Source organism: Saccopteryx bilineata, chromosome 1 (genome assembly GCF_036850765.1).
Source record: "Saccopteryx bilineata isolate mSacBil1 chromosome 1, mSacBil1_pri_phased_curated, whole genome shotgun sequence".
Lineage (NCBI taxonomy): Eukaryota > Metazoa > Chordata > Mammalia > Chiroptera > Emballonuridae > Saccopteryx > Saccopteryx bilineata.
In genome coordinates, this window is record NC_089490.1 from 342,132,999 (window position 1) to 342,150,169 (window position 17,171).

Here is a 17,171-nt window from a genome sequence, read left to right on the forward strand (position 1 = left end):
CGTGACAGTGACTGCTTCCTGAGCCTCCCAGCTAGACCTGTTCTCCGCAAGGTCCCAGCTCAGCTGTGGCCCAGGCCCAGCACCCCCGGGCAGTTCTCAGTCTGGTAGGGGTGTGTCTAACTCCTGTGATTCTGGACCTGAGGTGGAAGTCAGTATCACCTGTGGGTGATTTTGAAACAAGCCTTGGTCCTAGTCCCAGCCACCCCCTGAATTAATGTTTCCAGGAGTGAGGCCAAGGAGCTATGTGTTGAAAAGAACTCTTCAGATAATTTTGATGTGCATCACTGGTTGAAAAGTACTGATTTATAAGAGAGGTTCTCCAAGTTTGATTTATATCATTATCACCCAAGGTGCTTATCAGAAATACAGGTAGATGCTCAGGCTCTACTGAGAGTTTCTGAACAGCTACCTGGGAGGTGCATTTTAGCAAGCTCCCAGGTGATGAGCACATACCTCGAAGAGTGAGAAATACAGATTTAGAATAATCCCTTCATGTAACAGCTGAGAAAACAAATGCAGAGCCGGCCAGTGGCTCCCCAAGGCCACACAGCTGGTCAGGAAGAAAGCGAGGTGGGACCCTCTAGCGAATGGGAGCAGGTGATTTTTAATAATAATTTTGACTTCTCTCTTCAATGTACCTTTTTCAAAAGTTAACTTCACCAATATTCTCTACCCAAATCCAAAGAATTCTTTTTCTAGACTCTAGACGTCTGTAATGGCCAATGGAACTAAAATAGTGATAAGGTAATAAAACATGAAGGATGAGTATATTTGAAGAAAAGAAAAAGTCACCAAAAAGAGATTAATTACAGGTCTTCAAAAGTAGGTTAATTTAAATAATTCACAGTTTGATATTGAAAAATATCGTCCTTATCACTACCTCTAGTGCTTAACACACCCCCAGATATTCTGAGTCCAGCTTCAATGTGTGACTATGGTAAAAATCCCCAGAGGCAGCAAGGTGGAAAGACCAGAGCCCTGGAGAATCTGAAGACTTCGGCTCTAACCCCTACTTTGAACAAGTCACTCCATACCTCTGGCGTCTCCTCGTCTTTAGAAGGGGAAGGAATGATGAGCGGATGATCTAATAAATCATGGAGGGGAGGGAGGCTCTCTGTCAGCCCGCGAGCCTCCATGAGTATGTGGGTTGTCAGCACTCCTAACACTGTGTCTCTGCCACAGGCATCACGGTGGACAAGTCTGGGCTGATTTACTTTGTGGATGGCACCATGATCAGACGCATTGATCAGAACGGGGTCATCTCTACCCTCCTGGGTTCCAATGACCTTACCTCAGCCCGGCCCCTCAGCTGTGATTCTGTCATGGATATTTCTCAGGTAAGGAGAAAGCCTTGTCGGCCAGGGCCCTGGCTCTGCACACGTGTCCTCTCACCTAGCAACCAGCCACCGCCCATTCATCTTGACACTGCACAAGCCTTTTAAGAGTACACTCTGGTGCTGGGTCTGTGAAGAACGCTCAGGACACTAAGATGAGTAGGACGCAGCTTCATGCTCTGGGAGTTCACCATCAGGGGTGACAAGTGGTGTCAGAGGGAAGCTGCCCAGGGAAATCTGCCCCAGGAAGGCAGCAGAGATTCACACAGCGTCAATTTAAATCCATAGCCATCTGACTTGTGTCCTTGAAAACACAACTATTATACACTATCTGCTCTCTTTCTAGACTGTAAGCTACAGGAGGACAGGAGTTCTGCCCATCTTTTCCTCTACTGTAACCGAGTGCCTGGTAGCCAATAGGAACACAATCAACATTTGGTGATTTATGAATTGATTGACTGATTGATTGAATCCTGACTTTGCGACTCATGAGCTGAGTTACTTTAGACAAGTTTCTGAGGTCCTTTGATCCTCCTTTTCTGTATCTGTAAGATGGAAACATTGACATCAGCCTGGAAGGATTGCTTTAAGAATGCATAAAACAATGCATGTGAGGCTCCCAGCTCTGCCTGGCACTTCAGAGATGATCAATAAACAGACATTTTAGTGCCCACTTTCTTAAAGGAGGTGACATCTGTGCCAAGTCCTGAAGGTTGAATAGGAGATTTCTGGGTGACAAGGAAGAATGAAGACATTACATACAAATGGAACAGCATGTGCAAAGATACAAAGGTGTTAATGGGCCTAGTACATTCAATGAACATTAGAAAATTGAATGCCTGAGCACAGGGTTCTTAGAAGGAAAAAGCAGGAGTTGAAGCTGGAAGTGTGATTTAGGGTCAGCTTGTAAAGGACCTTCCCCACCACACCAGAGAGTTTGGACCTTAACAGGTACGTGCCAGGGACCTAGTGTAGACCAGAGGAAAATCCTAGTGACTGGCTATTCAGCATATCTTTAATTTGTCCTGCAATGACTTGATAAGGACTAGGTCCTTTATTACTAGATCCTTTGGCAAGGCATGCCCAGTACCAAAGCAGTGAATATCCATCTTTCCAACATTGGCAAAACCAGAGAAATAGGAGGCTTGAGTTACATTAAGCTGCAAATTGGTAGCCATGGCCAGGTAGCTCAGTTGGTTAGAGTGTCGTCCCAGTACACCAAGGCTGTAGGTTTGATCCCCGGTCAACGCACATACAAGAATCAATCAAGCAGTGCATAAATAAATGGAACAACAAAGCAATGTCTGTCTCTCTTTCTCTCTCTCTCTCTCTCTCTCTCTCTCTCTCTCTCTCTCTCCCCCGTACCCTCCCTTACTTTTTCTCTCTAAAATCAGTAAATAAAATTGGTGTCAGCAATAGCCACACTTAGCATTTTAAACCCCCCCACTTCTAGGGGAGCCTGCATACAGGCCCTTTTTCACTGACTGTGGACCCATTCCCTGGCGCTCAGCAGGCAGCAAGGCTGGGAGGCCTCAGTGGTCATGCCTACCTCTGTTATTGATGTGTGTCCCAGAGCCCCATAGCTGCCGCTAGCAGTCCCTGCACCCATGTCATCTCCCTTTCGGATGCTGGTAGGATTTCCCTCTGTACCAGCTAACGTGATTGTTACACTCCAGAATGGAATCTGTTCTCAGCCTTTCCAGTTGGGCAGCTTCCCCTTGCTGGCTGGAGAGTCTGCCTCTCCCGACTGTGAGCAAGCTTGGATTACCCAGTCGGAAGCTGCCACGGCCTGACCATGTGCGTACAAGTATTTTCAATCCTCAAAACGGGCTCTGCACCAGCCAGCTCCGGATGCTGAAAATTTTCAATCCACACATTGGAAAATTGTTTAACTTGAGCTAGAGGTACTGCCAAGCAGCCAGATCAAAGGCTTGGAAGACAAATGGCAGATCACAGAGGGGGAAAAAAAATCACACTTTGATTCAGAAATGCTGGACAAGAAATCTCTCTGTCCCTGGTCCTCACTACCCTTGTGTAAGCATGGAATTCTTTTTACCAAACTCCGTAGGCACAGCGTATATTTTTATGTGCACATGGCCTCCTCTGTTACAAACACCCAGCTACTTTCCCATCCATGGGGAACAGAGAGGGAAGCCAGAGAGCTGAGAACACAGCTCTGAGGTGAGAGCACAAAGGGCAGAAGCAAGGAACTCGGACCAGCTCCTCTGGCTAGAGATGCAGACAGTCCCCACGGGACACTAGAAGTAGGCATAGAGTACAGAAGGAACAGAAGATATCACCTGTTCCAAACAGGAGATTGGTCTCAGCTGAGCAGGCTGTAGGCCACCACAGACACAGAGGATAACTCTATACTTAGGGTCCAAAATGATTTCCTGAGAACTTACTATGTGCCAGGTGCTGTTGGAAATAGGGATACAGAGATGAGTACTACTTCACTTTTCTTGTTTAACTGTCACGATCATCCCAAGAGGTAGATGTTAGTTATCCTATTTTATAGATCAGAACACTGAGGCTTGGTGACAGAACATGCAGTTATAAATGCAGAGCCTGGTGATAGGCTCCACCAGAGATGTGGAAATGAATTTCATTTTTAATCAGACCATGTACATCAGTTGTCCAGCACAGTGCCTGCCAGCTAGCAATGGGCTGTGAATATTCATTCTCTTTATAATTTGCAAAGAGCGACCTTGTACATTGTCTTGCTTGATTCTCACAATTGCATTATATAATATTTGTTGCCTGCATTTACATATGGGGAGAGCAGTTCAAAGTGAGTAACTTGAATAAGATCACAGCTGTAGTGATTGTGGAACTGAGATAGGAAGTGAGGTGTCCTGGCCCCCAGTCCCTCGCTCTTCACCGTTATTTATTTGTTCATTCATTCAACAGCCCGTTTTTTGAAGGAAATAACTCTGCAACAAGGCAGTGAGCTCAGAAAGCTTTTATTAAGACACAGAGCGCTCGGGAGGACAGGAAAGAGGGAGGGAGCTCCGTGCCACCTCAGGACCACAGCGTGTGGGAGGGAGAGGGCCGTGATTCTGGAGGCTCCTCCTCCCTCCACTTTGGTGATGGGAAATTAAGCTTCAGCATGATCATCACTGATAGGGAGGTGAGCTCAGAGAAGCTTGGGTACTCAGTCTGGCCTAGAACATCACACAGGCACTGGGACAGCGAGGGCCGACGCTGAGAGCACTGCCCCTTCTTTCCCGGGATCCTTTGTGCACGTGAGTGTAGAGGACAGAGCAGGAAAGCAGAAAGCACTGGGCTCTTCCACTCCTTCCCCTCTCTCCTCCCCCTCTCCCTCGCCTGGCTCCTTCTCCCCCCTCCTCACCCACCCATCAGGGAGCCATCTTTTCATCATAATGACAGGCAGAAGGTCTGGGCAAGCAGGTCCCCGAGGTGCCGCAGGACCGGAGGGCATAAAATATTTAGCAGCTAGTGTTGACAAGAAATGGGTTTTAGGACCTTGAAAATCCCCCTGTCACTTGAGAGTAAACTGTGTTCTTGCTGCAGCTGAAGGCTGCGGGGCCTCTGCGCTCCGGAGAGCACTGGGACGCGCGCCTGAGGGGGCGGAGCCTGGCCGGGGGCTCTGCCCAGCCGCGGGCTCCGCGTTCTGTGAGGACGGAGGGACCCCAGCTGGGAGTGAGGGAACAAGGAGGCTTCAGGAAGCAGAGCCCGGGGACCGTGTTTGGAAGTCATGAGAGTGGCCCTGAGCTACGGGGGCAGATGAAGGTGCCACATCTCGCGTGAATATCACTTACTGGGTTTCTTTTCACGTTCATAAACTGGCATGTGTACATGGCAGGAAATATTAAAAGTTTAAAATGACAAAGAAGGAAGTTAAAATTAGCTCTTATCTCAGCATGGATTATGGCTCGAGAGGAGGTAAAAACTTGAGGGACATCTTGAGGGACATACATCAGTATGTCCCTCAAGTTTTTACCTCCTCTCGAGCCATAATCCATCGTATGTGCTGTATTTTCCCCCAAGTGGGATCTGCAACCTGTTCCTTCCATGCCATACATGGCAGGCAGTTTCTGATGTCCTTAAACATCCATCTATAACATCATTTAAAATGGCTATACAGGGTATTCTAACTTAGGGGTCAACTAAGTATATTTTAAGTTATTTAGCCAGTTCTCTGTCGTTGGGCATTTGAGTTGGTTCCAGTTTTTCATCGTTATTAAACATGGCTGTGCCTGACCAGGCAGTGGTGCAATGGATAGAGCATCGGACTGGGATGCAGAGGACCCAGGTTCAAAACCCTAAGGTTGCCGGCTTGAGCACAGACTCAACCAGCTTGAGCACTGGCTCATCAGCTTGAACCTGAAGTTACTGGCTTAAGCATGGGATCATAGACATGACCTTATGGTCACTGGCTTGAGCCCAAAGGTCGCTGGCTTGAAGCCCAAGGTCACAGGCTTGAACCCAATGTTGCTGGCTTGAGCAAGGGGTCACTTGCTCTGCTGTAGCCCCCCAGTCAAGGCCCATATGAGAAAGTAATCAATGAACAACTAAGGTGCCACAATGAAGAATTGATGCTTCTTCTCTCTCTCCTTTCTTGCCTGTCTGTCCCTGTATGTCTCTCTCTCTCTCTGTCTCTCTGTCTCTGTCACACACACACAAAAAAAATGGCTCTGATAAACACCCTTGTAGACAATGGCATACAAGATTAAATTCCTAGAAGAGAAATTTCTTATCCAAAGGTATATACTTGTTTAAATCAGCCTATATGAGACCCAATGCCAATGCAGATTTGTAGGGAGTCTAAGGTGATGAGTCCCTAGGGGAGGGGAAACAGCACCTGCCAGCACTTCCAGCCCACGTGCAGTGTGGCTGGACCTCTTGGGGACACATTTGGCAAGGGCTTCCCTTTAGTGCATGCTCCACTCAGTGTGATATACCCAACAACCCAGCCTCCATGTCCTCTCAGCAAATCACTCCTCACCTCGCCCCCACCTGCCAACCACCATCCCTGTGTGTCCAATTGCAGACTCACCATGGTCCCTGCCAGCTTCCCAGCCCGGCTCAGAGGAGGCTCAGATGTGGGGCCCAGGACCTCTGAACCCCTCCTTCCCAATTCTGGCTCCATTAATCCCTTCCAGGAGCACCTTTTCTCGATGGTATTAGACACCATTATCTAGAACATAGCTTCATAAACTGCAATGTGTACAGGAGTCACCCAGGGATTTTGTTTCAATGCAATGATGGATTCGGTAGGTTTGGGTGAGGCATGTCATTCTACATTTTCAACTAGCTCCCAGGTGATGCCAGTGCTGCTGGAAAGAGTTGTAATGTCTAAAGCCACATTAGAATCACCTACGAAGCTTGAAAATCATGCCAGGGACTAGCTTCACAACCAGGGAGCTGATTTAATTAACCACAGGTGGGATTTGAGACAATTCTTTCTAAAATCACTGCAGGTAATTTGAATGTGTAGCCAACTTTGAGAATTACTCATCTGGAACTAAGTCAGATAGGAGCCATGGTTATTTTGTCTTTACGTCCCCAGAACCCAGCCATGGCTTAATCCATGAACTCAAGGATTGAGAAGTCATTTTTCATATAAAAATCTATCAACAGTTCATGAAGAGTTTCCCCTAAGCCTCTGGGCAACACCTACTTCAGCCTCCAGACTCCCTCTGCCTTCCCCTCCCACCTCCATAGCATCAGCCACGATTAGCATTGCTGTGGGTCAGGCACTCTGCACTATGGTCGTTCCTGTTTTACAGATGTGAATACTGAGACTCAAGGAGGCAAAGTAACCTGCCCATGGTCCTAAGTGGTGGGCTTAGGGTATAAAGCCAGGCCTGACTCTAAAGTCTGCCTCTTACATACTTTTTTGTTTCTTTGATTTTTTATTTGTTCTTCATGTTCTGTCAATCTAATGGAGACCCTTCTGTCTCAGTGGCAGCCCTGATGGTTGCAGTCTGATCAAGGGGCTTGATGCCCATTGTTGATGACAGGCTGCTGTGAGGATCAGGCAGGACTGCTTGTGAAGGCAGTTAGGACACTATTATGGACTATATGGGATGTTGGGATGATTAGTGGTGGGCACCTTGCCAGGCATTTGAGTGTTGGTGTCTCCCTTATCAGGTTCGCTTGGAGTGGCCCACAGACTTAGCCATCAACCCGATGGACAACTCCCTCTATGTCCTTGACAACAACGTGGTCCTGCAAATCTCTGAAAACCACCAGGTGCGCATTGTCGCTGGGCGTCCCATGCACTGCCAGGTCCCCGGCATTGACCACTTCCTGCTGAGCAAGGTGGCCATCCATGCAACCCTGGAGTCAGCCACTGCCTTGGCTGTCTCTCACAATGGCGTCCTGTATATTGCCGAGACCGATGAGAAGAAGATCAACCGAATCAGGCAGGTCACCACTAGTGGTGAGATCTCACTCGTTGCCGGGGCCCCCAGTGGCTGTGACTGTAAAAATGATGCCAACTGTGATTGCTTCTCTGGAGATGATGGTTATGCCAAGGATGCAAAGCTGAATACCCCATCGTCCTTAGCTGTATGTGCTGATGGGGAACTCTACGTGGCTGACCTTGGGAATATCCGAATTCGGTTTATCAGGAAGAACAAGCCTTTCCTCAACACCCAGAACATGTATGAGCTGTCCTCACCAATTGACCAGGAGCTCTACCTGTTTGATACCAGTGGCAAGCATCTATACACCCAAAGCCTGCCCACAGGAGATTACCTATACAACTTCACCTACACTGGGGATGGCGACATCACACTCATCACAGACAACAATGGCAACATGGTGAATGTGCGCCGAGACTCTACTGGGATGCCCCTCTGGCTGGTGGTTCCAGATGGCCAGGTGTACTGGGTTACTATGGGCACCAACAATGCACTCAGGAGTGTGACCACACAAGGACATGAATTGGCCATGATGACATACCATGGCAACTCCGGCCTTCTAGCAACTAAAAGCAATGAAAATGGATGGACAACATTTTACGAGTAAGTATCAAGCAAGGCCATTTAATGGTTTTGTTTTGTGAGATGTAGGATTAAAGATGAATTGATGGAGTGTTAATTTTTGGTATGTCATTTTAGTTCAGTATTTACGATGCAAACCGTTACCTATAATATGTTCTGCTTGTTCATATTCCAGACTATTGGTCCTAGGAAGGAACACGGTGTAGTGGAAAAGATATGACCTTTGGAGTCACAGGAGTTGGGCTCTCCCATGGACTTAATCTCTTGAGGACTCAGTATCCACATCTGTAAAATGGAAACAATGAATACCTTTCAAACATACCACAGGGAGGTGATGTAGATGAAAAGTACTTGACAGAGTGCTAGCATCTTCATATGAGCATGGTCCAGAAACATGGCAATGAGCAAAGGAACAGTTCCATGTGAACAAACTGTCCACATAACCGAAGCTCACATCTTCAAGTTAAAAAAAAAAAATTTTTTTTTTTATTTTAACCCTTTTGGATGGAATTTACAAAGTGCTTTACATGCCTCCCTTCTCAAACATATTATACAGATGTAATGACATCTTCTTTTCTATGACTCAAGGTTATTAATAAGAAACACCCACAATTGCATATTATGCTGTAATATGAAGATAGCTTCAAGAAAGTGAGGCAGTGAAGCTACAGAACCCTTAGTCCCTGCCCAAAATGATGCTAAACTTTCTTTTCTTAGCCCTGTGTCTCACTGGCATAGTTTTACTGCTTTCTCCCTTAGAGCAGCACTGCTGTGTCACTGTTTGCTTCCACAGTAGGTCCCCCTCAAGTCAGCTCACTTTCCTTCTCTTCACCTGGGATACGGCTTGTTCAGTGGTGTGCTCGGAGAAACAGAGTTCGGTTTATTCCAATTCTGTTCAAACTCAACTATATCTGAGATGTTCCTCTACGAGCTACTTTAATCAATGGACTTTGTAACATCTCCTTTTCTATTTAGATTTTAAACTTCACGTCTTAGCCATGTTCCAGACAACTGAGACCGCGGAACTCGTGACCGTCACATAATTAATTACGCAGGAAGGAGATGGTGAAGGAACTAGCCTTACTGCGCATCAGATAGGGACTAGGAACCATTATATTGCATTTATCACATTTCCCCATGTATAAGACATACGCTTTTCCAAAAATGTTGGGGTCTAAGAACTGGGTGTGTCTCATACAGTGGTTGTAGATTTTTTACTTGCATTTCCAGCTTTTTCGCAGGAGTGAATTTTATGATGAATAAAACTTGAGTTCGATACCTTTATTTAATACAATACATTTTTTTCCAATTTTGGGCCCCAAAATTAAGGTGCGTCTTATACATGGGGAAATACGGTATGGGTGATATTATCTGCTTTACAGAAATTGAAGCTGAGGCCCGGAGAGGCTCATTTGTCCACTGTTATACGGTGAGAACAGGGCAGAACAGGGATCACAGCCCAGGTCTGTCTGATGCCAGAGCTCATGCTCTTTCAGCTCCGCCCTGCTTTCCGCTGCTGTTTGTTAATCCCCAATGAACTTGAATCTTTGAACCGTAACGTTTCCTTAAGCTTGATCAAGCATCAGTTTCTCCCAGTCCTAGAATCCCAAGAAAAAGGATCTGTAATAGACTTTTAAATACAATTCGCATCAAAACATGTCACAGCAATTTGTACAAAGTTCATTGGCTAAACTCCTTTCTCCAAACAAGACCTTGCTAGTTATAAAGAAAAGACAAAGATCCAGGAAAACAGCAATTATCTTGATTAACTCATTGAAATGGAAATACACTAAATAATTCAATTTTCCCCCACTGCCTGATGGAAATCTCTTTATATATTATTTAGCCAAAACAGTGGTTTCTTTGTCAGAGAAAGTCAGTGCACTCAATTAGTTCTCAAGGTCATTCTCTAATCCCAAACTGAATGCTTACACATCACTGCAACCGTTCCTCTCTACCAACCCTGAAATCTAAAACCATTTCCTACAACTCTACCAGAAAGGATTCCATTTCCCCATCCCTGGCTTTCCTGATGAAATACACAGCCAGAGTTAATGTTTTATTAAGAAGGAAAAGTTAGTACAGTTCGCTTTTTATAAAATCATATTTGGCATTTCAAAATATCCACTAAATAGCATTACCCAGGAGTGAAAGATAAAAGCCCTAAAATAAAAATAGAACCTCGCCTGACCAGGTGGTGACACAGTGAATAGAGCGTCGGACTGGGATGCAGAGGACCCAGGTTTGAGACCCCGAGGTCGCCAGCTTGAGCACAGGCTCATCTGGTTCAAGCAAGGCTCACCAGCTTGAGCCCAAGGTCACTGGCTCGAGCAAGGAGTCACTTGGTCTGTTGTAGCTCCCCAGTCAAGGCACAATAGAAAACAATCAATGAACAACTAATGTGCCACAACAAAGAATTGATGCTTCTCATCTCTCTCCCTTCCTATCTGTCCCTATCTGTTCCTCGGTCTGACTCTGTCACCAAAAAAAAAAAAAAAAAAAAAAAAAAAAAATAGAACCTCAATTTTTTTAGATCCTACTGTGTGCCAGACTCTTTCCAATTTAGTCTTCTCAACAACCTCAAACAGTAGAAATTATCATCCACATTTTTTAACAAATGAACAGAGTGAGGCACAGAGAGTTAGGTAACTCGTCTAAAATCACCACGAGCACACACCAGTCTGTTCTTTCAACTATACTGACTGAGTTCACCTTTAGTTCTTGGTGATTTATCTGTATGACACGGATAGAAATAGTATCTGTTTTATAGGAATAGTCTGATGTTCAAAATTTCAAAGAGATAAAAATATGGAAAACTCAATGTCTAACTCATCATAAATACTCAAATGATAATTGCAGTCGTTATCCTTATTAATATTATCATTATTATTTCAAGCAGTATTAATGGCAGTACCAGTAATTGCAGAAATGGTGTTTGAGCATGGAAGATATTACCCGAGAGTAGCTGCCAATAAACTAATCAAAGGAGCAGAGAAAAGTTGTAATTGAAGTAGGTAGGGAATTTGAGGTCAGACCAGAAGAGCAAGATCAAGTGTCAAGTCTCAGGTTTCAGAACTAGAAAAGGGTCAGGTCCCTGCAAATATCCAAACTGGGCGGGGAAAGGCATGCAGAGTGGGTCAAGGAAAAATGGCTCAGCTCAGATTGTGAACTAAGTGAGGGTACCAGATAGCAATTTTCACTGGGTGATAGCCACGTCACTCAGGGGCAGGCTGGCTGGCTTCCAAACACAAGCCTCAACCCAACAGAAATAACACCTACTTTACGCTATCACAGGGTCATTATGCAGATCAAAAAATTAAATAAATACTGAAAGTAAAAGTACTTTGCAAACTATGAAGCTCCTAAAGAAGTAAAGATGTGAGATATTATTATCATTACTATGTTTCTTAATATAAATTTGGACAGATTTTTCCAATGCACCATTGTTTTAGTAAATTTTCTACTTTTGACTCCATGAGGCAACTTAGTGGATTCCAACTCAACTGCTCTAATATTAAAAAAAAATCAGTACAGGCTTGCCTATGACATGGGCTATTACTGAAACAAGTTTTAAGTTGGCTTTATTGATTCTCTCAACAGATTAAATAATACATGTAACATAAACATCACACACTACAGAGCAAGTTTACTTAAAGAGTTCACAACCTGACTGGTGGTGGCACAGTGGATAGAGCATCGACCTGGGATGCTAAGGTTCCAAGTTCAATAACCCGAGGTTGCCAGCTTGAGCGTGGGGTCACCGGAATCATCAACATGACCCCATGGTCACTGGCTTAAGCCTAAGGTTGCTGGCTTGAGTAAGGGGTAACTGGCTCAACTGGAACCCCCCAGTCAAGGCACATATGTGAAGCAATCAATGAACAACTAAAGTGCCACAACTATGAGTTAATGCTTCTCATCTCTTCTTTACTCTGTCTCTCACTCTCTCGAAAACAAAAAGGGAATTTCTTTTTTTAAGTTCACAATTCTGGGAAATCAAGGTTAGTTTCCTTCCCTCAACCTATGGATCTGCTAGTAGAAAACTTCAAAGGAATCTATAATGCAACCTTCATCTCCAATGTGTGGCCTCATTAACTTCAGACTTGAGCTCCTGGGCAGATGGCATTCGATAGCTAAGACAATGGCCTGATGAGTGTGAGGCAGGTTCCAAAATTGGCTTGCGGAGTAGGCATGAGCAATCGGTTTCTCCAAGTTCCATAGGGAGAAGTGGCTCTGGCCTCTCATGAGAGCCCCTGTCATAGTTATTCTCACATTAACTATTGTGAGACTCTCCCAGACTGATTTATCTCTGTAGCAAGCTTAGAGCTTGCCACCTAGTAGGTGCTCAATAAATATCTTATGAATGAAATACAAATTCAGGAGGGAAAGGAGATAGAAGGAAGAAAGACTAGGCTGTGGTTAGAAGGATACTAGATTCGAATCCCAGCTTCAGTACTATCATTGCTCCCAGCAGGGTATAGAATTCAACTCAAAAGGTTCAGATGAAGAGCCTTGGCTTTTGGGTTTTGCTGAGGATATAAGAGCTAGAAAGAGCATTGTTCCCAACCTTACAAAGAAAATAAACCAGACAAAGGGTAAATTCATAAGTTTTTCTTGAACTCCTTCTCTGAGTTCACAAGGCAATAAACTGACCAAATCCAACAGGAGACAGACTCCTGAAGAGAAAGACAAGATGTGAGCACTAACTTACCTGGGTAAATGCCACTCGTTACCAGTAACAAGAGTTCAGCTAGGCTGTTGGTGAATATACAAAGGCTAAGTACATATTGGCAAGAGAGTATGAAGCCCTTGGAGGCTTCAGAAATTAGGAGAGTCCACATTCTCTTCAGAACTATTCTCCTCAAACCTCACCAGGTATTCTCAAAAGAGAGTACAAAAAGATTTCTGAAAGTGTCCCTTGTATGCCTGGGGGAGGGGGGGAGGTACAGCTGTTGCTGGGAGAGGGCATAAGTACCTGCCTGCTGCAGTCAGACTCTTCTCACCTTATTCCCATGTGGACCAAAAGCCTTAATCTGGGGAGAGAAGGGCAACACTATCCTCCTTAAGCACTGGTGGAAACCTTCTATAACTGAATGAGAGAAGAAAACATTTTTTAAAACTTCTTCTGGGAGGGGAGTAATCTGTAATGGACCCAGAATTATAGCCTGAAAAGGGGCAGGAGCACTGAAGAGGCCACACTCCTGAGACTCAAGGACACATGAGTCCTCAGAAGAATGAGACTTAATCAGAGCAATTGAGAGCTCTCTCAGGCTCACCAACCCCTACCACTAGCTAAAGAGCTAAACACAACAGTGAAAAGCAAAACAGAACTAGGAAAGATAAGAAAGGGACAAGAGACCCCCCCCTTAAGGGGCAGCGCAAAAAGGGAACCTAAAGCTGAGGATGAAGTCAACATTGAAGAAAAATAATTTTTTGCACCGTAAACACAACATAGTTAAAAGAATTTAAAGCCTGTAATGCACTAAGGTTAGCTATAGGAACAAAAACTTCCTAGTCAGTCCAAACTCTATCTATAAAGTGACTCATACACCCTCACTAAAATCCTAGCAGAAGAAAACTCATATGCATCTTCAGGCATACAACCTGTTACCTCAGTGTCTACTGCGCTGTACAAGATGTAACACTTTCAACTGAACATGCAAAATTGGGAGAAAAAAGCAACACATTCCCAGAAGACAAAGGAATCATCAGAACCACATTCAGATATAATGCAGAGGTTAAAACTCTCTTTCAGGAATTTTGAAAGAACTATAATTATATTAAAGGCTGTACTGGAAAAGATGAAAAACATACAAGATCAGATGGAAAATTTCAGCAGAGAAATGGAAACTCTTAAGAGATAAAATGGAAGTGCTAGAAACAAACATAGTTACAGAGATGAAGAATGCCTGTGATGGGCTTAGCAGTAGACCTGACACAGGTGAGGAAAGACGGGTCACTAGAAATTACCGAATTTCTCAAACAATAATTCTGATGTCAAACAAAAGAGTGAACAAATTGCACTAGCTATCAAAAAGACTGCTTTAGGTTAACTTCAGATCTAACAGAAATATTTTTAGTTCATATTTATATATATATATAATTCAAGTCATTTGAATGATGGCTTCTTTTTGGATATCTGCTTGCAGTGATATAAGCTCCAAGTGGTCAAGATCAACTACTTACAGCACTTATTTTTTGTTATATAACAGCTTTATTGAGATATACATCACATATAATAACAAGCACCCATTTTTAAGCAATGTTCAAAATTATAAGTATAATTCAAGTAAACTCTAGACTTGTTTTCTTTTTGTTTATATAAATTTTTATTAATTTTAATGTTCAAAGAAAACATGTCCAGGTTATCTTGTCATTCAATTATGCTGCATACCCATCACCCAAAGTCAGATTGATCTCTGACACCTTCTATCTAGTTTTCTTTGTGCCCTTCCCCCTTCCCCTTCCCTTCTCCCTCCTCTGCCCTCCCCCACCCAATAACCACCATACTCTTGTCCATGTTTCTTAGTCTTGTTTTTATGTCTCACCTATGTATGGAATAATGCAGTTCTTGGTTTTTTCTGATTTACTTATTTTACTCCGTATAATGTTATCAAGATCCAAACATTTTGTTGTAAATGATCCGATGTCATCATTTCTTATGGCTGAGTAGTATTCCATAGTGTATATCTGCCACATCTTTATCCAGTCATCTATTGAAGGGCTTTTTGGTTGTTTCCATGTCCTGGTCACTGTGAACAATGCTGCAATGAACATGGGGCTACATGTGTCTTTATGTATCAATGTTTCTGAGTTTTTGGGGTATATACCCAGTAGAGGCATTGCTGGGTCATAAGGTAGTTCTATTTTCAGTTTTTTGAGGAACCACCATACTTTCTTCCATAATGGTTGTACTACTTAACATTCCCACCAACAGTGAATGAGGGTTCCTTTTTCTCCGCAGCCTCTCCAACATTTGCTATTACCTGTCTTGTTGATAATAGCTAATCTAACAGGTGTGAGGTGGTATCTCATTGTAGTTTTGATTTGCATTTCTCTAATAACTAATGAAGATGAGCATCTTTTCATATATCTGTTGGCCATTTGTATTTCTTCCTGGGAGAAGTGTCTGTTCATGTCCTCTTCCCATTTTTTTATTGGATTGCTTGTTTGTTTGTTGTTGAGTTTTATAAGTTCTTTGTATATTTTGGATATTAGGCCCTTATCTGAGCTGTTGTTTGAAAATATCATTTCCCATTTAGTTGGCTGTCTGTTTATTTTGTTGTCAGTTTCTCTTGCTGAGCAAAAACTTCTTAGTCTGATGTAGTCCCATTCATTTATCTTTGCCTTCACTTCTCTTGCCTTTGGAGTCAAATTCATAAAATGCTCTTTAAAACCCAGGTCCATGAGTTTAGTACCTATGTCCTCTTCTGTGCACTTAATTGTTTCAGGTCTTATGTTTAGATCTTTGATCCATTTTGAGTTAATTTTTGTACAGGGGGAGAGACTGTAGTCCAGTTTCATTCTTTTGCATGTGGCTTTCCAGTTTTCCCAGCACTATTTGTTGAAGAGGCTTTCTTTTCTCCATTGTGTGTTGTTGGCCCCTTTATTGAAAATTATTTGACCACATATATGTGATTTTATTTCTGGACTTTCTATTCTGTTCCATTGGTCTGAGTGTCTATTTTTCTGCCAATACCATGCTGTTTTGATTGTTGTGGCCCTATAATATTGTTTGAAGTCAGGTATTGTAATGCCCCCAGCTTCATTCTTTTTCCTTAGGATTGCTTTGGCTATTCGGGATTTTTTATTTTTTCATATAAATCTGGTGATTTTTTTGTTCCATTTCTGTAAAAAATGTGATTGGAATTTTGATGGAAATTCCATTAAATTTGTATATTGCTTTGGGTAATATGGCCATTTTGATTATATTTATTCTTCCTATCCAAGAATAAGGAATATTTTTCCATCTCATTGTATCTTCTTCGATTTCCCTTAACAATGCTTTGTAGTTTTTGTTATATAGGTTCTTTACATTCTTTGTTATGTTTATTCCTAGGTATTTTTTGTTGTTGTCGCAATCATGAAGGGGATTATTTTTTTGAGTTCGGTTTCTAATGTTTTATTGTTGGCATATAGAAAGGCTATGGACTTTTGTATATTAATTTTGAATCCTGTGACCTTACTGTATTGGTTTATTGTTTCTAGTAATCTTTTTGTGGATTCTTTGGGGTTTTTGATGTACAGGATCATATCATCTGCAAAAAGTGATACCTTTACTTCTTCTTTTCCAATATAGATGCCTTTTATTTCTTTGTCTTGTCTGATTGCTCTGGCTAGAACTTCTAGCACCACGTTAAATAAGAGTGGAGAGAGTGGACAACTCTGTCTTGTTCCTGATTTAAGGTGGAAAGTCCTGAGTTTTATGCCATTTAATATGTTAGCTGATGGTTTATCATATATAGCCTTATCATGTTGAGATATTTTCTTCTATACCCATTTTTTTGAGTGTCTTAAACATAAAGTTGTGTTGTATTTTATCAAATGCCTTTTCTGCATCTATTGATAAGATCATGTGGGTTTTATTCTTTGTTTTGTTGATATGGTGTATTATGTTAACTGCTTTACGTATATTGAACCATCCTTGAGATTCTGGGATGAATCCCACTTGATCATGATGTATTATTTTTTTAATATGTTGTTGTATTCAATTTGCTAATATTTTGTTTAGTATTTTAGCATCTGTATTCATTAGAGATATTGGTCTGTAGTTTTCTTTTTTTGTGTCATCCTTGCCAGGTTTCGGTATGAGGGTTATGTTGGCCTCATAAAATGTGTTTGGTAGTACTGCTTCTTCAATTTT

General features: G+C 42.9%; 1 protein-coding gene across 2 annotated transcripts in view; it reads left to right on the top strand.

The window, feature by feature from the left end:
• Positions 1–17,171, top strand: part of TENM4 (teneurin transmembrane protein 4) — an 813,415-nt gene that overhangs the window by 751,281 nt on the left and 44,963 nt on the right. For both annotated transcript variants that reach the window (XM_066249328.1, XM_066249320.1), the window contains 2 exons: positions 1,183–1,337; positions 7,452–8,329. In XM_066249328.1, coding sequence (XP_066105425.1) covers positions 1,183–1,337; positions 7,452–8,329 — 1,033 coding nt within the window. The remainder of the gene's footprint in view (positions 1–1,182; positions 1,338–7,451; positions 8,330–17,171) is intronic.